This window comes from Rhododendron vialii, chromosome 1a (assembly GCF_030253575.1).
Source record: "Rhododendron vialii isolate Sample 1 chromosome 1a, ASM3025357v1".
Classification (NCBI taxonomy): domain Eukaryota; kingdom Viridiplantae; phylum Streptophyta; class Magnoliopsida; order Ericales; family Ericaceae; genus Rhododendron; species Rhododendron vialii.
The window spans coordinates 15,982,077-16,006,878 of NC_080557.1; the positions used below are offsets into that span (position 1 = coordinate 15,982,077).

Consider the following 24,802-nt stretch of genomic DNA (forward strand, 5'->3'; position numbering starts at 1 on the left):
TCCCAATGACAAGTGTAGTAGTGTTGGTGAAGAGGTGGGGTGGTCGTAGTAATGGAAGGTGGGGGAGAGATGGTGGTCATGGTGCTATTGGTGGTGAATGCATGTGGTGGTGTTGTGGTGAGCCGTGATAGTTGTAGGTGGTGGTTGGTTGTTGCAGAGGAGGTAGTGGTGGTGGAAGGATGGCGGTGAAGGGGAGTGGAGCTAGCGATGTCAATAACGAGTGATGATGTAGTCGTGGAGGTGAAAAGGTGAGGTAACGAGTGATGACGATAACGAGTGATGGTGTTGTCGTGAAGGTGGTGGAGAGATGACGGCTATGTAAAGGGTGATTGTGATTGTTGCAGTGGTGGAGAGCAAGCGGGGTTTAAATGGTGATAGGAGTGGTGGCGGTGGTGGTATGGTTGTGGTGAAGAGGTGGGTTGGTGCTAGCAATGGTGGTAGGCAGTGGAGGGGGTGATGGTGGCAAAGAGAGTGCTGGTATGAAAGTAATGGTAAATTCATCCAAAATTAAGCATTAGGTTAATTTATAATAAAATTTTTAGCCTATGTATTAAGACACCATGGATCCAATGAGAGAATCCTTATTTTGTTAAAATCTGGACCTCTCATTTTCCGATCAAATTTTGATGATTCGAACCGTTCAATATGTTCATATTGTGATTTATGGATACCCATGTGGAATCAGCAAAAAAAAAAAAGGACGGGAAGTGCTTCATTCGAGCAGTTTTTTCAATGATCGGATTGGGCGGAGTGGGTGCCTAACACCTTCCCACTCGGTACCTTAGCCCCCGGGCCCGTCTCTGGTGATGCAACAATCAAGCCTTTCCATAAGAGTTGTTCATAGTTCTTGAACATAAACCAAGTGGCGACTCTGAATTTTGTCGAGTACTTGTTTACTTGCAAGTATTTGACAGTGTTTTGTGCCAGTCATCATGTTTTCAGTAAAGTCTATCCACACGTGCTCCGGTCACGCTAGCGTCGGCCACCCATCCTCCGGGCAGCTGCACTCACAGTGGCGACTCTGCTGGGAAATCTAATTAAGAGGGCTGGACTCCAAAGTGCCATTGGTTCAGTCATTTAGGATAGTTCATGTTTTCTTTAGTCTTTTGCATTGCTAAGCAGCCTTGGCCAAGGAACGCGGCCACCCTCGTAAGTCGTAAGCTACGTACCATCCCCCGGTATGATAAAAAGGTGTGCAAGCCTTAGCTTGCGGGGTACCCTTTCGAGACCACCCAAGCTTATAGTCCATGTTTGTAGCCATAAAACCAATCCTTTAGGGGCAAAACCCTGTAAGCCTGTTTTTTTCGCTTCGCTTGTGCGCACTATGCTCTCTTTGTATGCTCGTATGTTTCTCGCTAGTTTTGTAAGATAGGAGGCAGTGACTTGTGCTAGTGTTTTGATAAAAGTTTTCTTTAAATTCTCAAATTGGGTCTAAGAAACGAGTTTATACTGAGCGTCTCTGGAGTCGCGGTGATAGACGCGAACGTTTGAACAGAAATCTTAGTAGTAACCCATCGGTCTCTAGAATCCCTTCATCCAGAACCCCGCTGGCAATTCCTTCACCCAGAATCCCATCACCCCAAGTTTCAATTCCTGAAACCTTATCATCAATGGAAGAAGAATTGTCTCTAAAAGATCTTGTGGACATGATGCTCGACCTTAAAGCTTCCTTTACCAGTATTCAGGATGATATGGCTCATCTTAATGGGCGCATTCCTTAAACCCCTTTGCTCGAGAATAGTGGGCCGAGAGAAGAAGTCCTGAAGGAACAGCCCACAGCCATGGATGAGGCCAACAAGGACCGCACATAATCATTTTGTTAAAGATTGAGCTAATTTAGCACAAACAAATCCGTCAACTCACTTTTTTGTATAACAATATGTGAACAATTATTTTAGCTATAAAAAATTTCAATTTCAATAATAAAGGGTTGCTAAGATTTAATTATGGACCTAATTTTAGTATTGCTTTATAATTTCACGTCTGATAAATAAAGAGAAGTTAAAATACAAAACAGAATTGGAAAAAATGAAAGGAAGAATTTGCAAAAAGTGATATATGTCTATTTGGTGACCCATTTAAAATAGTCCGCATAGGTTTTTAAGCCCGTCCATAAACCTCTGCCCATTAGCATGGATGGACAAGGCCTACGCTAAAGTGGGTGCCCCCCTGCCAAAAAAATACAACCCTGCTATGGAGTCGGACCCCGGTATGTCCCCCGGTTTCGCACGGATAATATGAATGAAAAAATAAAAAATTGGATCGAGCACTTATACGTATCAGATTGAACTAAATTTTCGCAGACTCACTCGATTTTTTTTAATGTTATTGAACGACTCGAATAATCTGTGCGGAACCTAAGGTGGGCCCTGTGTGTCAGGGTGTGCCCGATCGGTGTCTTTAGGATTTATTCAAAAATTATTTCCGTGGCCCCAAACCCGCGGATGAGTTAACGTGACTTGGCAGACTTGTCCGGTTGACGTGACCCAGCCCGATGAGGAATCTACACTTGAAATTACTAAAACTAGCCCCTCTCTCTTAGTACGATTTTCAATAAATTTTTTCTATACTTGTTACCATCTCTTTATCTATCTCTCCCCACACTAGGTTCCAAAAATAGGGCTATAACTTTGCAGTGTTCAAGCTCGACTAGTTTACTAAACAAGCTTAAAACTTGAGCTCGAATTCAATTGTAAACGAGCCGAGCTTATACAAATGAGCCAAGCTTTTGAGTGTCAAGCTCAACTCGGCTCGATTACTAAACAAGCCGAACCACAAGCTGCTCGCAGTTCATTTGCAGTGTTCAAGCTCGACTAGTGGTCGCACTGAAAAATTTCTCTGGGTTTGGATAATATTTGTTTACTTTTGTACGCGGTCTGATCTCCGTGCTACGTACGCAATCAGACCGATGGAGACATTTGGTGGTCCACGAGTTCAGGGAGCGTACAAAACGGGGCGAAAATCAAACCAATGGAATTTGTTTGCGTCGCAGATCTGTCTCCCACTTAAGGGTCATCGTCGGGCCGGACAAGCTCGTCAAGTCATTATTTAAGCCCGCCCACGGACTGGATTTAGAGGACTTTTATTTTTTCGCGGGCTGGATTCTTTCTGAAAACTTAAAGCCCAGACCCACCCAGGGGCTTAAACCAATCAACGGGCCGGCAAAACGAGGATAGGGCGGGCCGGCGGGCCAGCATTTGGGCAGACCAGCTCACAACGGTCAGAATTCAAAAATTGCCTCGGGGTTTTTTTTACATGCACACACTGTTTGTGTATAGACAGTTTTTACAAATGAACCAAGCTTTTGAGTGTCAAGTTTAGCTCGTTTAGTAAACGAGTGATAAACAAAAATTCGAGTTTGAGCTTGGCTCGATTATTAAACGAGCCGAGCCACAAAATGCTAACAGTTTGTTTGCAGCCCAGACTAGAAGAATCTCTTTTTTCATTTTTTTGATTTATTTAGTTTTTCCATTTACAATAGTTCTTCCCATGGAAGTGAACTGGTAGTCAAATGGCATATGTAATGGACCGGATGGTAGGTCTTGTACCCGAACCGTCCGAATGGGCCCAACCTAGGAAGGCCCAGAAAATCCGACAGCCAAAGGCCACAAACAGTCATATGGACCGTTGAGCCCATAGCTTCACAGGCGAGCTGATGCGGGTCGGATCACAGAAGGTGACGTGTAGCGATGGTGAGTCCACGGTGGTGCCTGATGGATCGGTACAGCCACGTGGCACCATTGATGTTCGGCCCATTGACGTGGCACGACCATGTGCCATCGCCAACGAGGCATTCGAAAATCATCATGCATGATGTTAGTACTCCCTATAAGGTACAATACAGAATTCCAAGAGGTACGCTACTCACTCAAACTTTGTACTTCAAAACAAAATCCCAAAGAGTGCCTCTCGGTCATCTCTGGCCAGTTAGCTAAACTCGCATTCAACTCAAGGGATAAAGAGAAGGAGATCCGGATTGAACACCACCCCACAATAAGCACCACGTCAATTCTCACCGACTACAACTTACAATTACTTAATCTTCTTCACTCTGAGTAGCACTTCTTGTACTTTCAGGGGAGAAAAAGTTCTTCCCCTAAAGCCTTTTGTTCAAATTTATCTTCTTCACTGTGATTTGTGCTCACCAGTCCCATTTTGTTGCCCCCTCCAGTTCACTGGTTTGTGCTCTAGACTGATCCATTGGCTTTACTGTACATGTGTGTAACTGTGGATTCGAGTCTTTCGAGAGAAGCAATTGCTTGTTCTTTTCATGAGCCCCCCCACTCTCTCTCTCTCTCTCTCTCTCTCTCTCTCTCTGACATTCGGAAATCAAGAAGCGGAACCAAGATTAGATTTTACTATACTAAAAAAATAAAAAGATGTATTACAATATAACCAGTCATCGGCTTCAAAAAAAAATAAAATAACATAACAAAAACTACAGTGAATGATGTTTTTGCACATAGAGTATGAAAAAAGAATAATTAATTTTGAGCATCGATAATGCAACTCCCCAAATTTATAATGTCACTCCTAAGATCTCTATATGCAAGATCCCTATATGAATTTTTTAAATTGATAACCGCACTCCCTTTTTGGGAGTGACATTATAAATATGGGGAGTGACATTACAATTAAATTCCCTTAATTTTTTAAGTTAAGTTGTTTTAGGGTTAGAGTGTGAAGTTTTTTTTCTTAATTACCCATCATCATTTATATTATTTCGCTTTGGCCCATTGAATTTAGTTTTGGAATAGTTTTTTGGGTCTTCTTTCTTGAAAAAAAAATAGAAGATTTATGATTAGTATATAATAAAAAATTAAAAAAAATCTAACAGTGGCGAGACTATATAAGTTGGGGATAAAATTATTTTTTCACATATAATAATTACATTTTCAAAAATTCTTGTCGTGGCGGCCGCCGTCACTAGACCACCCTATTTCCCTCCTTGTCAAGAACAGGAGAAGTTGATCATAAGGCTTACACCTTGCTCCACCTTGCTGTCCTGCTTTCCCCTAATTAATAACTGTGGTACAATGTGATTGACTGATGGAGCCAGGAGAGGATTTTGTTGGTAGCTATAGAGAATGGATGATAATCTTAATAAATTACTCCCTTCGTCCTAAAATGAATGATAATTTTTGAAACTCGTGTAATTTTTCGTCGCTTATATCTTTCAATTTATAATTTTTTCATAAGTTTGAAAATTTTGTATAATAGAACTATTGTAGAACTATCAAACAAGATCCATATTAAAATATATAAAGAATTAAAATTAGCACGGATATCAAAAATTGACATTTAATATGGAACGGAGGGAGTAATAAATTCAAGAGCATTTGCTAATCAAGGAGTGCCAAATGGATGGGCAGCATTACATGCCACCTACTCCAAATGTGATGAAATTGTAATAAACTATTCTAATGCAAGGACACATCAAATGCTTTTTTTCCCTCTTTACTTTCCACTTTGGGATGCACTCATCAAATGCTTTTTTTCCCTCTTTACTTTCCACTTTGGGATGCACTTTGTGCATCTTGCTATTTAAATATATAGATATATAAATAAATAAATTGAGTGCTTTCGACCCTAATCATGAAGTGCACGCACTTGTCCAGACAGACTTTTCGACACGAAGCTAGGCAAGGTGAGTGAATTACGTATCAATTATGTTATGCTCATCTGTCTGGATATATCCCCATACAGGCTTTAGTGCGTTTCTAACCAAATTTGACTTCCTTATCTACCCCCAGGTGTTGGTTTTAGCTAATTAGCCCATAGCTTTTGATTTTTTCACTCAAAACATCCTCTCAAGTCTCAATCTGTTGATTTCTTTCTTTCTTTCAGATTAACTCAATCTGTTGATTTGTTAGACCTACATTTTACCACTGCTTGCCGATGGCTAGTTAAAAGTGAAGAGATACAATAGTACTTTTAAATAATAGAAATTCTTAGAGTCAGACACACCAGGATTCAGTTCTGTGGAGGGAGGTCAAAACAATGGAAAGAAATGTGTTTTTGAAATTAAATTTCGTATATAAAACTCAACCTAGTGATAGGAAAAGGTTTATATATATATATATATATATATATATATATGAGTCCCCTTCTTATGAGGGATCCCCTACTTAGCTTAAGTGCAGACCTCATAGATCCCAATCGAATTTCGATGATCCGAGCCGCTCAATGTGATCAGAACGTGATTTTAAGGGTTATAGCAAGAAATCGTCAAAAAAAATGGTCGGGAAGACCTTCATCCGAACAGTTTTTTATTGAACGGTTCAAACAAAAACTGCTCAATTCAAGCCATTTCCGGTCATTTTTTTTGCCGATTTCTTGCGGGTACTCTCAAAATTACGTTCTGATCACATTGAGCGGCTCGGATCATCGAAATTCAATCAGTAAATGAGAGAAATGAAGAGGTCCGCACTTAAGGAGCTTATTTAAGGTCCTCACAGGAAGCTCACTGTATATATATATATATATATATATATATATATATATATATATATATATATATAACCAGGTGTTCAAATTAGATTGCGTGGACCTTTACTAATCTCGGGGCCCTGAAGTTAACTACCTACCAAGTAAACCTCCAGAGGCCAACGTTTAGAATGTTTGGCCTTCATGAGATTTGACTTTACGACCTCTTGAGAACAAGTTATTTGGTTTTATGTCTCCCGCTACTAGGCCAAACACCTTGGGGTTTAATAGTAGGAAAAGTTGGCAACCTAGATTATGTAGACCCTGCATAACAAGATTTCCAGTCCAAAAGGAAGAGAGAAATTAAAAGGAAAAATATATATTTTAAGTTGCATTTCAACCGAATTTCAGATTTCCAGTATATATTATGCCCCTCTCTCCAAATGGGCCTGGATAAATGAGGAAGGTAACATCACATCTATGCACATATGCATATATGAATTTATACAGGTGTATGAAAAAACGTATTCTTTGTTTACATATAAACATTAGGATGAGTTATAGTTCACATGAAAAGGCTCATCAATATCTTCTTTTATTTTAATTAACACTTTACATCAATGAAAAGGCTCATCTCCTCTCTTTTTTTTTCCCACATGTCTGGCCTACTCTAATGGGGATGGGAAAAGGGAACCGCTAAGCGGCATACAGGTGGGGTAAACCCAAAAGGCATTAACCACCACACAAAACACTCACACTCTTGGCAAAAATTGAACCCTCACCTTCCATTTGGATGAGCTACAAGCCCGTTGGTACTTATCTACTATGGAAAAGCCTTTTTTTTTTTTTGGTCCTAAATCGAGTGTTAGAGTCAACTTGTACGCATCTCGACTAATCTCAAGACCTGAGATTAAGAACTGGACAAACCTATTGGCCAAGGTTTCAAATATTTGGCCTTAATGAGATTTGACATTGCGACATATGAAGGGGCAAACCCTTTGTGTCCTTCCTCAATCCCATTAGGCCAAACCCCTTGAACTGAGTGATATAGCAATAGGAAAAGTTGCCAGCCTAAATTATGTAGACCCTGCATAACAAGATTTTCAGTCCGAAAGGAAGAGAGGAAAAGGAAACTAAAAGAAGAAGAAGAAAAAACTTTAAAGTCTCGTTCCATTATTATATTGAAGGTAAACCGAATTTCAGATTTCCAGTATTTGTTGTTCTACTCTCTCCAAATGGGGCCTGAAATAAAGTAGGAAGGGTAACATCACATATACATATATAAATTTATACATGAATATGAGCATACATATTCTTTGTATACATATACACATTATTGTTTTTTTTTTTTGTAATGTAGGTTGTCTGGACCAGCTTGCGTGTACCTCGGACTATTCCCTACGGTCCTTCCCACAACTATTTCACACGCACCTCGGACTATTCCCTACGGTCCTTCCCACAACTATTTCACACGCTTACGCATGGGATAAGGTGACCTCAAGAATTACTGACATGAAAAATTGAATCTGAGACTTTAAGAGAAAACAAACTCCCTAAGCCAAAAACCACTTGGCCAACTCCTTCGGCCTTGGGTTAGTTCACATTATTGTTGGCTAACCACTAACATGCTTAAAATAATTGTGACTGGAGTGGAGAGAGGCGGCCGGCAGCCGTGGCCGCCGGATTTCAGCAAGCTGTGCGTCCGTTTGTATTTTTCTGCGTCGGTGTGATTTCATATGAGTTTTATTTACTCCAATATATATAACTACTACTGTACTGAGAGGAAAAGAGAGGAAATCCCGGCGAGATCGAGCGGGACGTTGATAGAATTCGTCACAGGAATGGAAGAAAATGGATGAACCGATCGTTACCCCCCAAAAAATGGATGAACTGATAGATATATTGATGAACGAGATAGGAAATAGAGTTTTCTAAAATAAATTTCGGATTGGATTGTTAACAGATTTAATCCGCGATAATCCGAATCCGTATTCGAATACCTGATTCAGATTATCGGATTGACCATTTCGGATTCGGATCAGTTTTTTTTTTTAATTCGGATCCGGATTGAATCTGGTTAATTGACAGGCCTATTTCGAGTTGGAAATTTGTAATTATGTAATTTACAAAAAAAAAAAATTACAGCTATTCGGAGTTGGTGACCCTACTTATCAAAAAAAAATTATGTACTGTAATTTGTTTTTCGATTAGCAAAAAGTCTTACAAATGCAGCGTACACAAACTTCCTACAAAATCTTAAGATACTTGGTGAGTACTCTCGGGTCATTCACAGGGAATGGTAACCAAAATATGGACAAAAAAAATATTACTAACAACGAAAGCAAGAACATCATAGTATTAAGTTACAACTTTAGAATCAAATGTCCTATGAGCCAGCAAAATAGTTAAAGAAAGAGTTGAGATGAAAGTTAGGCAAAATCCCATTAGACATACTGCTTATCGTTCAAATTTTGAGCAAATCTTTAGCATGAAGGAAGGGGGTCTTCAGGGGTCAGTAAAGGTGTCTGTCTGTTCACTGGTCCCTAACCCCCACTTGGACTCCCTAATCCTTTAGTGGTAGAGAAAAGGTGGCAATTCCATCATCGCAGCCCTCATGACTTCAACTATAAAAATGGGAATACCCAACTGAGCTTCCCATCCCATGATACTTCCCTTATTCATTTCAATTTCTTTGATTGCTATCTTCTCTACATTGGGAACTTTGTTATTGACTAAGTAATGGGTTTTCCACCTAAGAGCTATTGGTATCTTCTCTGTGTCATGGTGCTTTTGCCTGCACTTTGTCATTCCCAGGATGCATATGTGTACTCTAGAGCAACCTATTATGGAAGCCCTGATTGCTTAGGGACTCCAAGTATGAACTCTAGCTATCGTGTATATCTATGGTAGAATACCAATAATTTGTATCAGTTTACCAAATTTTACTACGATATTTGAAATGTGCTTAATATTATTGAATCAGCTGGAGCATGCGGGTTTGGTGGATATGGAAGAACAGTCAATGATGGCAGCGTGAGTGGGGTTTCTAGACTCTACAGGAATGGAACTGGCTGTGGTGCATGCTATCAGGTACTTCAAATTCAATCAACTTGGTCACTTGAGTTTGAACGTAACAAAGAATGAATGAGACACTTCAGTTCGAACAGTGACCTTAGGAATATTAAGAACAAGTAACGTTAGGTTCGTAGAACTTTGAAATAGAAGATTAAATAACTGATTGTGAGGGTTTTGACTATGTTAGAGTGAAACAACTTCATATTAGGACAAAAGGAAAAACCATGCCCCGTTTAGTCCCTGTCGCAAACCCATAACGTCAACTTCAACACGAAACAACTTTAACCAATTTCTTTTTGAGAGGCAAAAACACGAGTGCAGTACAAGGATAGACTGACAATAGTTTAACAAGTGGCTCCTTTGCTTTTCTGTCCCTAACAAAACTCATTTGTCACCAAATATAGGTCAGGTGCAAGGTACCACAACTATGCGCTGAAGATGGAGTGAACGTAGTGGTGACAGACTATGGTGAAGGGGACAAGACAGACTTCGTTCTGAGCACTCGTGCCTATTCAAGACTGGCTCGTCCAAATGCAGCATTGGAGTTGCTTGCTTATGGCGTGGTCGACATAGAATACCGTAGAATACCTTGTCAGTACCCTGGTTACAACCTCATGGTCAAGGTTCATGAGCACAGCAGGTTCCCTGAATACCTAGCCCTAACCTTCTTGTACCAAGCCGGCCAAAACGACATCACTGCAGTGGAAGTGTTTCAGGTACAACCCACAAAGAAATTTTAGCAAACTGGGTATCCCAAATTTATTAGATTTATATCCACATATATATAACTAGTAACTACATATATATTCACATATGTATGTCATTTTCATCTGAATGGGAGCTCAGCTAGTTTGGCTAAATTGATTGTTTTCTTCTTGATGTAGGCGGATTGCCAGCAGTGGAGGGGCATGCGAAAGGCCTATGGTGCAGTATGGGACATGGCTAACCCATCGCCAGGCGCGATTAACGTCAGGGTCCAAGTGAGTGGCAGCGCTGGGCAAACTTGGGTGCAGCTGAGCAGTGTGGTTTCTAGTGAATGGAAGGCTGGGGCTGTTTATGACACATCCATTCAGCTTAATTAAGCCCTATAAACTCCCAAGTTCAATATATAGCATCTATATATAACTATATGTGTGTGGGAAGAAGCTGCATAATAATAGTATTTCCTAGTATTTGTTATGAAGTCAATAAAGTGATGTAGTTTGTCTGTTGTGTTAGAGCTTTCTCAATAAAGAATTCCTCCTTGTACTAGAGATGTTTAGGGAGAGAATATAAACAGAAGTTTCCGTTCTTCTAGTCTTAATTTCGTCAGATACATGTAGGGTGACAGAAATGATACCAGGCTGAAATTTACTAATCTTGTGGATTATAACAGCATTAACTGAAGAGTTCCACAGGATAGATCAAAATCAAACTTATTGCAACAGAGATCATTTTAAGTCAAGTAAAATGATCTTATGTCGGCGAAAAAAGGTATCTATATTGCAAGTTCTAGCTATTTCCATTTCTCGTAACGAAGAATGGCGGAGATTAAGAAAGCCGGGCCGCCGGTGGCAAGCAATTTGTCACTTCTAAGTCATCCTAACTATTTCGTATTAAATAAATGCGTGAGACATAATAAAACAGAATGAATAAATTTGCAATGCCGAAAACTGTAGTACAAATAATAAGGCTCTGTTTGGTAAAGTTGCCAGTTTTTTGTTTTTCATTTATGAAAAACAAGAAATGAGTTTTTGTTTATTTATTAAGAAATAAAAACTAAAAACATGTTTGGTGACCATAATAGTTTTTTTTTTTTATGTATTTTTTGGGTTGCCGAAAGTATTTTCAAAACAAATGAAAACGCAATTTTGGTGTTTCTAGAATTTCCGTAAACTAGAGGAATTGATTATTTGAGTTATTCGTTGAATAAGCGTACCCAGTCTAACCACTGACTTAGTCAGTTCTATTGATTCAGTTGATGCAGAGTACCTATAAAATAAGGATTTCTAGGGCTGTTTTTCATTTGGTTCAAAAAATATGGACACATTCTTGAGGAAAAGACAATTACAACGTGAAATTCATCATTTTAGTAGTTGTGTTAGATAATTGTGCTCGGAAAATTCATATCAATTTGAACGACTTTCACTCTTCAACTAAAAGGATGCATCTTAACTTTTAATTCGTAAATGACCCCATACTTGTGAATTTTTGAAGTCGCCACTGTTTGTATTATCTATGTAGTGTCTTTTTAAATGATAGTTGATTGTTTGTTGGAATTAATGTCATTAACCGAAGAAGAAGTCAAAGAAGTCCATTTAGTCCAATTACCCCGTTTAGACAATATGGGAAATAACTTGTCTTGAAGTCAAGTGCATTAGCTCGTTTAGACAACTAGGAAAGCTTGGCCTAACTATATCATGGAGGATACCAGAAGGGAGAATCACCATCTTCACAACTTCATCTGTGTAGAAGGTAACGTAAGGGAAGAATTTAGAGGACGAAACTTAAACATATGTATAATGTGAAGCCAATCAGTGTGTCGTCGAGACGAGGGAAAAAATCGAACCATAGGCCCACTGGCAGAGCGTTAACGTGTCGAGCCAAGCTTGCGAGCTGCTGGGTTCGTTTACGGCCCTAATGAGAGGTGAAAACGCAACATAAACAAAATTTCATAAGCATAACTTACAACAGTATGAACTTGCAAGCCAGTTGGTTGGGTGCTATTTCCAAGTTTATCAAGGACTCGATTTCGAGACTTGGAGTCTACGAACTAACATTCTAACCTATATTGTATTGAGTTTCTTGCCATTCGAAAAAACCTTGCAAACACCAGTCCAAGACATTTCGTTAGATCATTTTGCACAGAAAGCACTTCTATATATAACCTGAAAGCTCTATTTCTTTTGCAACTGAAGAAAAAGAAATGGAGCTATGCAAAAAATCAGTTGGCATTTGCCAAAATCATCTTTTCTCCCTTAGCTCCGCCACGGGAACATACATAACAGAATGTTCATTTACGGAAGATGCATTTGCTTTACGAGATTTTCCATTTGGAAGTTCCCTTAAAATCTGCTTAAATTCTTCTACCTTGCCCTTCATTTTGCAGAGCCTCTCCAACTCAGCTTCTGCTTCTTGTGATCCACCTCCAGCCTTGAAGTTCACTCTCTTCTTCTTTTTCTTGGCAATAGTTTTCAAAACTTTCAGGCTCACATCATCTCCACACTCCATGCCAGCCTGAGAACGCGTAAAATGCATCAGTTACATTGTTCCTTATGTAGTCCAAAAGAGCCTGGCCTGAGCATCCACAATGTAATAATCAAAACTAAAAGGTTGCTAAAGTTTTGCGGAAAAAAGTGCTCACATTGTAATAACCAAACTTAGCAACCTCTTAGCAATTCATCAAATTTTGACCTTTGAATAACCAAACTTAACAACTTTTACCAATAACCAAACCCAAAAACCAAATTCAAAACTAAAAAATTAAAAAACACCTCACATTAGAATCGTCTCATCGAGACGAATAATTTAGTGTGGTCGGGTGCGTGATTGGAACTCGTTTGCAATTGGACATAGATGCATTGCGTATTGTGGGGGGTTTCTTTTATAGGGATACAAAAATAACCAATGTGGAGATCAAGTTTGTAAGATTTGATTATGAACTAAATGGATAATCAAATGCTGACGTGGCACATTTTGGTTATCGATTTTGATTATTCCCATTGCGGATGCTCTAAGATGCACAAACACTTTACAACGACAAAAACCAGACACCATATCAGACACTCACGCACACTTATTATTTCTTTACTCTGTATTCTTTGTAGAGTCTTTAAAGTGTTAACTAGTATTGTGCTGCATTTTCCTCACAAAGTCTTTATATTAGTATGCTATAGGAATATGCACAATAGATTAGGTTAAATCGGTGTCCCATGCTGTGCATTATGCTGCATTTTGTAAAAATTATGGTACGGCGTGTCGTGCATCCGTGTCCATACTACATGGGCCTAACAAACTTTTTAACTTCCCTTATTAAAATAAGAGAAAACACAGCAAAACTCTGAAGGCAGGAATTCTTCATAGTATTTGACACCTGTTTACTATTCATTATGCTGAACCATGCAAAAATGTGACAGGAATTTCATGAAAATATACCTTCTCGCTATTAAGTAAAGCTCTCTTGTACTGCTTTTTCTTCAATGGGCTACTAAGAAACTGCATGTTCTTTCTTCTATAAACTATTTCAACAGGCTTAGGTGAATGGACTACTGTTGCTGACAATTTATCCTTGGATGCTATTGGACCAGCAGTAGCTTTGTCCTCCCCAAGTTTGAATCTGGATTCCTTGGTGAATTTTGGACTGATACTGCCAATTTGTTTCGGTTCCTCTCCCGGTAACTGCTCAAGGAGATAAGACCCATATTAAGCTTCATGACAACAAAACCTGGACCAATAAAATTAGGACTTCCTACTCCAAAAAGCAGGCATGAGAACTTGGAAAATAGTTGAGTTTGAGTTTATTCCTAAGACCTTCTGGACTCCAGAGCAGTGTTCTAAAAGTCAGCCGCCCAATCCCCGCCTAGACGCTAGGCCGTGGTCCAATGCCTAGATTAGGCAGCCGACTAGTCGGTGCCTAGTCCCCGCCAGAGTGCTTAGGCGGTCGACTAGTCGGCCCTTTTCCGCCCGACTAGCGCCGCTGACTTTTAGTACATTGCTCCAGAGTATCCAAAAAAGAAAAAAAAATACTGTAATTTACTCAAGAAATAGGTTAAACTAACGGGAATTTCCTTGTACAATGATTACGTGGCAGTTGGCACCCCCTTAAAATGTAAAATTGTGGTTTCAAGTATGATCAAACTGATAAAACATAAAGGATGGCCTCATCCAATTAGCCAAGAAGACATAATAGGAAAATTAAACTTGAAAACGTGAAGATATGGGCACCTAAAGAAGCAGTAGAATACCATCTTACCTTTCTAGCTTTAAGTGCATGATAACGCGCATTTTTGAACCATTTGTTAACCTAGAAATGGAAAAACGGAAGAATGTAAACATGATATACACAAGTAGACAACAAGACAGTAAATTTCATGAGGAATGTGTAATGTCATGTCCTAAATCTAAGCGTCCTCACCAATTGACTCCTATTCTTTTGTCTAATTCCTTCTCCCAAATGCCACGGAAAAAACAATTGAAGCTCATCCAGGTCCTTGAATGTCTGGTAAATACTCATATTTTCATAAATAACTTTTTACACATGTCCAGTTGTGAACAAAGAGAAAAAAGTGGAAAAGTAGTTTTACGTTACGGTTTCAATGATGGGTGCATCACTAGACTATGGAGCTAAAATATCTTTGCTATATAGGCAAGGCAAAGCATAGTAGCATATCAATGGAACTGTCCATAGCTAGCATATTTTTCTTAGAAAAAAAAAAAGAAGTTTTATCTTATTTTGGATTGTGATAACATGCTTATCAGTTGATATAAATCTTCTGCAACTAATTTACAGGTACATCTCAAGCAATTTTTTTCAGAGTTGTACCTTTTCAGAATCAAGACCTAGCTGCTTGGAAAGGTTATCCTTGACAGCTTTAGATGGAAGTTCATTCTCAGCAAAGACAAGGCGAAGCTTCTGGTATTGAACACACGAGAAGAAAGGGATCAACAGGCGACAAAGAAATACATGCTTGACCAAGGCTTCATACGCTATGAAAATGTATCCCACCAACCTCTAGAGCGTCGGGAGGGATTCTGAAAAATGGTCGTTTAGTTTTCCCACTATGGGGAAGTGTCTCTTTGCATTCCACTGTATTCATGTTTGGAAATTTCTTCTCACTTTTAAACAGAGTCATAAGGGTGCTGGCTGCATCAGACTCCTTTTCTCTCCTCTTTCTTTTGCCAGGGCCCCAGTCTTCATCATCGCTAATTTGTTCACTCACTGGAGCATCCTTTCCAAACATTTCCTATTCAAAGAAGAAAGTAAACCACATGAAATTACAGAACAAGTTATCAATCACCCCTAACAAAACAGCAAAGGGTTCAAATTTTCTTAAACTGCACTTCCGCATCAATGAGAACTTACAACAATATCGGATTTCTCCTCATGCCACCGCATACTTTGGTGTGAAGAAACTTGAAAAATCATGAACAAAAGGACTTTATATTTTATCCGAAAATTGCACATCTTTTCATAGGGGACAATCAACGGAGGGAGTATACTTTTTAAGAGCATATAATCTAACGATTAAATTTTTTGAAAATAATGCATCTGATATGAAACTTCAAATGAATTGCAAATACAAAGGGAGTCACCGCCACATTATTTTTACAGGAAATCAAAATAGACCTTCTTAACTTCAGAGTCTTCAAATACTCACATGGTATAATTTCGTATAGTCAACAGCCCTTCGCTCCCTGGGGCCACTTAAAATCTCATGATCAGCTGTTTCAGCACAATCTGCACCAATAGATGCCGTAAAAGAGGCATTCCATCTGCCCTTGCCCGGGCTCCCTGATTCAGAAAATACTTCATCTTCAAGTGACCAGAGGCTGCTGGAACTGCTTGCATCATCCGTAGCATCAGCTTCAGAGCCAGCTCTGCTGTAACTGCAGCTATTTTCATTTTTCTCTGGATCATAGTCATCATCTTCCGAGTCATCAGAAGGCCATTCTTGTTCAGGATCTTGCGAAGCACCTCCACCATCAGATAAAGCGGCTTCGTCCTTGAAAATGTCCTGTTTTGATGAAAAGATAGGTTCTCTATAAAAATAGGTCAGAAATATCAAATCAAAAGGAAGTGTCAGAGTTCTTATTGTAAAAGACCTGCCAATGACTATCGGTAGAGTAGTGAGTCCCAAGATGAGCATTCATTGCTTCTATTATTTCCATCTTGCAATCACAAAACTTGCAAAGCCACCCTTGATCTCCTGGAGGAACTGAAATTTTTTTTGATGGCATTAAGTTTCATGGCAAGGACCTTTGCTAAAACTGCATATTTGGTGTAACATTCAGAAAATACACATAGCAATTTTAGTAGCACTCACTGTTTTCAGTCAACAGGGGAGGATCCAGACATTTTTGGTGAAAAGCACAATTGCATGTCCCGTCACACAGGATAATATCATTATCAGGGAAAGCTTCCCGCAACTTGCACTTTGCACAGATTATCTGAACATAACAGTGAGGAAGCAAAATGAGAAATAACGTTTTGATAGGGAAAAAAACATTGGAAGCATTGTTCAAAATCAAGAAACCTCTCTGGGATGTTGAAAGATCAAGGGAAATAGAAAACAATAGTGTAATTGTTGAGTTGTTTCGCGACTCAGTTTCAGCATTTGGTTCAAGAACTGAGGCTGAAAACCAATGCAGTTCACCAAAACAGCGTGTAATGGGTTGTTTGAAGGAAAAAGATAACTCAGTCAAAAGAATGGATGGTGCTCAAAGTCATTGGAAATTCTAAATGATGTGGTGATAAAATTTTACATGTTCATGGTGTACAGATCCATCCGGAGCAATTACAGAGTCTTCAATACACCCTGCAGAGCTCAGTAATTCCAGCTGGTGAATGGCATCACGGATTCCAAGTTTACATTTCAAAATCTCCTTCTTGGCTCTTTGAAGTTCCTTTTCAGGCCTGATCTTTTCTCGACTGAGAGAGAAAGATTAAAACACACACACACACACACATCAGTGTAATCAACCAAAGTTTCCGATAAATGAGCAGTTAGTTCAGTCAAAATTTGGAGCCAAAAAGTGGGTAACATATACGTAAGATGTTTTCTACCAATGAAAGATAACCCATCACATCAAATACGATAACATGGTAATTATATTTTTGCATGCTGCTTAAAAGCAATGGCTGTATCGAGGGGTGTGTCTATGAAAAAACTGGAAACTTTTTAACTCTATTCGTGGTGTAGCTTTGTTTAGTGCACAATAAGCCCAATCAAAGATGAAACTAACTTACATGGTGGGACAATTGTACAATGCTAAAACAAAAGAAAGGCTTTTAAAAGACCTTAAATGGCTATTCATGAAGACAGCCAACCAACATAACCACCCTATTACTCAGTCAGTCACAGACTAATTAGTTCAATTAATCATTATCCATCGCATTTGAGTTTTAAGAAACTAGTTCCAAACCTAAACATACTGATTACTGAATATATCTCAGGCCCTACAAGCAAGGAGTCCATACTTAAGAAAGAGGAATTTTTCATACCTCTGACCTTTCCAACCATCCCCTGAATAGGCATCGATGAGGTTCTGCTCCAACTTCATTTTTACGAACAGGTACCTTGTCCTTCTTTGCAAGCGGGAAGTGTCGTCTCGCTCTGCATTATCCCTTTGCTTCCTTTGCCTCCTCTGCTTCCTTCTTTTCCTCACTTTTTGAGATTTACCGTCTTCTTTGGCTTGTTCCTTGGAACCATTGAGGGATGGATTTTCAAATTGAAGACTTGAGGAATGCTGCTTCTTGTAGAATTTGGTTTTGTGCAGAGCTGTTTTCCCAATCAAACTTTTACTTAAAGAATCATTTATTAACCCCTTGCTTACAGACTTTGCAAGTTTTTCCTTCCACACCGTAGAACCAATAGCATTGCCATGGGACTTCGATTTTTCTTTGTGTCCCTTGATGTCCAATATTTTGGTAACAATTTTTATCTGCTTAGACGCAGTTCCTGTCTTGGTTGAAGAGGGGTTTCCAGTATCTTGGTGTATTGGCTTCCTTGCTATTCCTTGCATGTTGATCGTTTACATGTTACAACTGAAAAAATAAAGAAAGTAAACAGATAAGGATAGTGTAATCGGAGCAAAATTAAACTGATAAACATGGCTTCGAATACATGAAAAAGAAATATACAGGTTACAATGATGAATATGCTTCCCCATCAATTCCATATAAAATCTATGGCAGCACATTATATGTAACACTAGCATCTATTTCTTCATACTCATAAAAATCATGGAATTAACCCGGATGTGATAACCCAAAATTCTCAACTCAGCAAAGGCAACGATATGCACCAAAATCAACTAGATTCGCACATGCTAAAGTCAACACACCTACATACACCCAAACCTCTATGTATCCATATAAATCTTGTAATCAGTAGTTATTGATCGGAACGCAAACAATCAAGTATAAAATTTTTAGGAAAATGGCCCAACAAAGTTTATCAAGTTATTCAGTTCCCTCCCCACGTGCACATAAAATACGAAGTGAAGTAGTAGAATGCAAGCATAGAACAAGTGCAAAAGAAGAGCCTTCAACCAAATCCCATGACCATACAAGTTATTCAACACCAAGAAATGAGTTCATCAGTAATTACATTGCCCTTCCCTTAGCCAACAGATAAACCATCACTGCCCATGAGAAATGTCCACATTACCAGAAAAAAAAACAAATTGTAATTTATTTCAAAAATACAATAATTAGCATTCAGCATACCGCAGAAAAATATTAAATTGCCAGATAAAGAATAATGCAAAAACTCAATTTGGGAGACCTGATCACCCTAAACAAAGAAAAACAGTAGACAACACCAACCACTCGTGAGACGCCCAGATAGTATCATCATATGAAGAAATCAAAAGATAACTGAGAAAACACTAATACATTGACAACAATCAAAAGAAGAAGCAACCTACGACCATCAGCAGAGAAATTCAACATATACCCAGAAGACACTTGAAAGCAAATTTCTTTGAAAACCCCAATTGGGATTTTCAAGTTTATGTTTAGTAGAAATGTAGAATTGGGTAGTATCAAGAAGTCACCTGGGAGAGAGAGAGAGAGATCTAAGGCTTGAGGTAGAACTTCCGGACAAATGCTATATTGATGTATATATATGTGAATGGTTATGGCTGGTGGCTGAATCTGAAAGGTTGGTTGATTTGATTGGAATGAGTACCAACCCAGATTTCAAATTTGAAACTTGGGTATTATTTGTGTTCTTTGGGAAAAGTGGTGGAATTGAGTTCTTTGATCACCGTCGTTCTCCCTGCCTTTGGCTTTGGGTCTTCCCTTCCCAACCAGCCCAACGGTCAGCTCTCTCTCTCCCCCAAGGCCAAGGCCAGGGGTTTGGCCTAGGCTCTGTGTCTTTCTTTCTTTGTTTTTTTTTTTTCCCTTCAATTTTGTAATTTCTTTTTCCCTGCAATTATTGCTAGAACGATGAGCCGGATGGTATCCCTACACAATTTTTATTGGGCACTGCTATTCGCAGCCCCTTATTTTCTTTCATAGTCCGTTAAAATTTTTTAATTATACTCGACAGTTAATTACCGAAATTGAGATATATTTTCAACATCCAATTACCGAAATATAATATTTTTTTCAACAGCCATTTACCGAAAACGTATGTTCGGCAGTTGTTTACTGAATGTTGAACATATTTTCGACATGTAGTTACCGAAATATAATCTTATTTTTAACAGCTATTTAACGAAATGTTATATATAATTTTCAACAACTATTTACCGAAATGCAGTGAGCTATGGGAGAAAATACTGGGTTGCGAATAGCAGCGCGCTCTTTTTATTGTGTTTTAACAATGAGATAGTAGTTTCTTCTAAAAAATGTCAAAATTTTATAGTGGCTTAAATACTTAAATAGTCCTTACAAAATAGAGTTGGTTTCATTTTCGTCCTTGTAAAAATTTTTGTGTCAATTTCGTCCTTCCAGTTTATGACTTAGTTCAATGTCACCTTTGTCGTTAACCAATGGACGGAATTCGCTTACTTGGATAACAGAAGCCTTCTTTGGTACCTACCTGGCCCACGTCTCTTCCCCCCAATATTACCTACATTGTTTTCTACCAAAAAAAGGCGCACAAGATCAATCTGCCATTCAATTACATTACGAACGTGCGACAAAAAAATCACAAACAATATAGGTTTAGCTAAAACGCTCTCTAGACTCTTTTCATTCAATAATAATCAATCACTATCTTGCCCCAAAGGCATACAACTTGTTAAATAGGTAGAAAACCCCTAACTTTAATTGATTCGCCTCAAAACGGACTCCGAATCAATTAATAACGGAAATTACCAAAATTGAAAACATTTGGAATAATAGCAAAGCTAGAAAATAGAGAAAATTCTACGACTTCTCCCGAAAGCAAAAGAACGACTTAATTTGGATTTTCCTTGCCTAAGTTATTAGCAAGTCAAATATTTCCTTAAACTGCAAATTAATGATGTTCCTATAGTAAACAACATCTTTTGGGCAGAAAACCCTAAACCATTTGTATTAAAAACCTGGGTAACAATCAACTTACCTTAGCATCCACCAACGACGTCCTCGCGTTGATGATCTTCTCCGATATTGTAAAGACCACGCCAGCAAACCCTATCGAAGATCTTGATAAGACCTCGCCCAATCCCTCTTTTGATGAAAAACGTACTATTAAGGGTTTGGGGGAAACCCTAACAAAGATCTTTGTGCGTATTGTTTTTGGGAGAAAGCAATGTGGGTAATATTGGGGGACGAGACGTGGGTCGGGTCCCAAATAAGGTTTCCGTTATCCACGTAGGTGAATTCCATCCATTGGTTGACGACAAGGGTGACATTGAACTGAGTCACAAACTGAAAGAACAAAATTGATACAAAAAATTTTACAATGACGAAAATGAAACCGACTCTATTTTGTAAGGACCATTTAAGTATTTAAGCCTTTTATAATTAGTTCGTTCGCCTTATGGTATTTAAAGAAGGGGGCCGCTATTCGCAGCCCTCTATTTTCTCCCGGAGCCCATTAAAAATTTGCAAGTAATTACAACATGACCCCCTAATGTAAAATGACCTACTTACCCTTATACCTATACATGAAATGACCTATATGCCCTTATAATCAAAATCCCTAAATTATCCACTACCCCTGCCCCCCAAAATCCCCCCAAAATCATCATTCACGTTTGAAAATAAAAAAAAACACACACAAACCTCCAGTTCTTCATTCTCGGCTTTCATCTTCTCTTCTCTCGGCTCTCTAAATCATCACTCTCTTTTTTCCTCTCTCTCAAATTTTTCAATAGAGGAGGAGCAAAGACCAAATATTGTATCAATGGAAGGTTTAAGTCCTTCCATTGATCCATTTTTTGACCCACTTGTAGGATTGGATTTTGAAATTGAATCAAATTCTATTGGCAACCATATGATGGCAGAGGAGAAGAAAGATATTGTGATGGACATTGTATCTTGGAAGCCGCGTGAGGAGGTAAGTTTTTTCGTTTACAATACCTCTGTTTTGTTGTTGTGGCGTCTGGGTTTTGTAAATCCAGTTTTTCAAGGGTTTTGTCAAAGTTTCTGGTTCGAACAGAATGAACAGAATAAAGTAAGAAATTTCGGTATCTAACCACTGTAAAATATTACCATATTCGACAGCTAGTTACCGAAATTGAAATACATTTTCAGCATCTAATTACCGAAATATATGTTTCTTGTTTTTGTTATGAATTTTCGACATGCAGTTACCGAAATAGAATCTTTTTTTCAACAGCTAGTTACCGAAATATAGTATTAAGTTTAGCAGTTCTTTACCGAAGTTTGAACATATTTTCGACATGTATTTACCGAAATATAATCTTTTCTTCAACAAGAATTTACCGAAATGTATGCATGATTTTCCCTATATAGATAGTTCGGCAGTTGTTTACTGAAGTTTGAATATATTTTCGACATGTAGTTACCGAAATATAATCTTATTTTCAATAGCTAACTTATGTTATGTATAACTTTTGTAGACGTTCGGTAGTTGGTTACCGAAGTTTGAACATATTTTCGACGTGTAGTTACCGAAATGTTATATATAATTTTAAAAATATAGTTCGGCAGTTGGTTACCGAAATTTGAACATATTTTCGACGTGTAGCTACCGAAATATAATCCTATTTTCAATAGCTACTTACCGAAATGTTATGTTATAATTTTGCTATACATAGTTCGGCAGTTGGTTACCGAAGTTGGAACATATTTTCAACATGTAATTACCGAAATGTAATCTTATTTTCAACAGCTACTTACCGGAATGTTATGTATAATTTTCCTAGCAGTTGGTTACCGAAGTTGGAACATATTTTCGACGTGTAGTTACCGAAATGTAATCTTATTTTCAATAGCTACTTACCGAAATGTTATGTATAATTTTCCTATAGTTCGGCAGTTCGGCAGTTGGTTACCGAAGTTGAAACATATTTTCGATGTATAGTTACCGAAATATAATCTTATTTTGAATAGCTACTTTCCGAAATGTTATGTATAATTTTTGCATGCCGAACCTTCGGCAGTTGGTTACCGAATTTTGTATATATTTTTGACATGTGGTTACCGAAAGTGATACTTATGTTCAACAGTTATATACCGAATTCTATGTATTTTTGACACTCACTTACCGAAACAGATCCAGAGACGTATAAAACTTGTTTTAATGGACTTTTGAATTTTTGATACTTTCTTCAGGGTGATGCTTCAACGCATGGCAGCCATATAGGTCCAGTGACCATAGCACCAAAGTGTACGACGAAAAATGTGAGTGCGCACGGCAGCCACATAGGTCCAATGGCCCTATATGATTTGACACGGGAGTTTACAACGGAAAATGTGAGTGTTTTCAAAATAGGTGGATGATTCAATGGTTCTTTGGATTTTGTTTGTTTACTGTTATTAAATGTTTTTGTTGAATCATGTTTGTAGGTTTTTGCATCTGAAGATATGTTGAGAGATTGGATAACATCTACCGGTAAGGAAAATAGGTTTGTCATTATCATAAAGTCGGCAGAGAGAATGGCAAAGAACCGAAGGCCAAGGATGCGGTTTGCATGTGAACGGGGTGGAAAGTTTAGACCGTTTATCAACAAGGCAAAGGACAAATGAGGTAATGTGAAGGAGAATGGCAAAGAAGCGAATGCAAAGAAGATAGCACGCGTCACAGGAACTAAGAAATGCGAATGTTCGTTTCAACTGAGATGTGTTAAGGGGTTGGAAGGTTGGACTGTCACTGTCTACAACGGCAATCACAATCATCCTCCTGCGAAACAGCTTGAGGGGCACGCTTATCCCGCGAGGTTGTCTTTGGAGCAATCGAATATGTTGGTGGATATGTGTGTTTCGTCGTTGTCTACACCGCGAGAGATCCTAAGTCTAATAAAGGGCAAGGATGAATTCAATGTAAGTTCAATTAATCTACAACGCACGCTACAAGCATGGGTTTAAGGACCGAGCGGGGAGATCTCAAATGCAATATTTATTGGCTAAGTTACAAGAATATGGGTACATCGAGTTTAATTGGAAAGATGACAATGACTGTGTGAAGGACTTATTTTGGTCACATCCTACTTCTGGTGACATGTTGCGTGCTTTTCCTCGGGTTTTGCTGATGGATTGCACATACAAAACCAACAGATACAGGTTTCCTTTGCTCCAGATTGTTGGCATTACATCCACCGAGAGGACTTTTCCTCGGCTGCCTTTGCATTCATTGATGGGGAGAAAGAGGAAAACTATACGTGGGTGTTGGAGAAATTGAAGAGTATAATGGATCCCGCTGCACTTCCCGGTGTTATTGTTACAGACAGGGAGTTAGCTCTAGTGAATGCCATTACAAGAGTGTTCCCAACGGCCAGCCATCTTCTTTGTCGATGGCATATTGGGCAAAATGTATATGCCAAAAGCATGCTTGGGATTCACTGGTGTACTCACCAACTATATCTTTATACGAGCAAACACTTTGTACAATGAAGCGGGAGTTTGTGCTATATCCAGATGCGCTTCTGTACGTTGAGACAAATTGGTTGGGACCGTATAGGCAGAAATTTGTATCAGCTTGGACGAACAATGTAATGCACTTTGGCAACCTGACAAGCAATAGGTAAATGGCTAGCACACCATATGCATGTTTCACGGTGTCCATATCTTTTCACAATTAGATATTGATATTTCGATGCCCAAAACTTTCCTTTACCATTTCCACAGGGTTGAGTCTGAACATGCGAAGCTGAAATCCCACATTGGGAATTGCCAAGCCAACTTCTCGGCTGCCTAGGCTAAAATGCACGACTTGGTTAAATTACAAATCACGGATATACAGGGTAGCTTTGAGAAAGTTTGAATTGTTGGCAGCACCAGTTTAGAATTCCTATCTTTGACCATTTAAGGGGAGCTGCTTCACAGACTACCATGGGTTTGATGTTGCCGGAGATTAAGAAATTTGATGACATGGTCGTGGAGGACAAGGTTGACTGTGGTTGTCCTATTCGCCGAATCCATGGTTTACCTTGTGCTCACGAGATTGCTCCATTCAAGAATCGGGGTGAACCCATATCGTTG

The 24,802-nt window shown here is 38.8% G+C and overlaps 2 protein-coding genes across 4 annotated transcripts; one reads left to right on the forward strand and one right to left on the reverse strand.

Annotated features, from left to right (window-relative positions):
- The first annotated feature begins 9,010 nt into the window (after window positions 1-9,010).
- Window positions 9,011-10,797, forward strand: LOC131306868 (expansin-like B1). Its single transcript, XM_058333297.1, has 4 exons — window positions 9,011-9,301; window positions 9,410-9,516; window positions 9,906-10,217; window positions 10,386-10,797. The coding sequence occupies exons 1-4, from the start codon at window positions 9,166-9,168 to the stop codon at window positions 10,581-10,583; spliced, it is 753 nt and encodes a 250-aa protein (XP_058189280.1). The 5' UTR covers window positions 9,011-9,165; the 3' UTR covers window positions 10,584-10,797.
- Window positions 10,798-12,254: 1,457 nt separating this feature from the next.
- On the reverse strand, window positions 12,255-19,397 carry LOC131306871 (pathogenesis-related homeodomain protein). Of its 3 annotated transcripts, none has more exons than XM_058333302.1 (11): window positions 19,258-19,397; window positions 17,702-18,244; window positions 16,963-17,128; window positions 16,524-16,647; window positions 16,303-16,415; window positions 15,858-16,214; window positions 15,210-15,443; window positions 15,023-15,112; window positions 14,453-14,503; window positions 13,636-13,878; window positions 12,255-12,717 (listed from the first exon to the last, which is right to left on the reverse strand). In XM_058333302.1, the coding sequence occupies exons 2-11, from the start codon at window positions 18,220-18,222 to the stop codon at window positions 12,445-12,447; spliced, it is 2,172 nt and encodes a 723-aa protein (XP_058189285.1). In that variant the 5' UTR covers window positions 18,223-18,244; window positions 19,258-19,397; the 3' UTR covers window positions 12,255-12,444. The 3 variants fall into 3 exon arrangements, with proteins under 3 accessions (XP_058189285.1, XP_058189289.1, XP_058189291.1); XM_058333306.1 differs by having other exon boundaries at window positions 17,702-18,261; window positions 19,271-19,391; XM_058333308.1 differs by lacking the exon at window positions 13,636-13,878.
- Window positions 19,398-24,802: the final 5,405 nt, after the last annotated feature.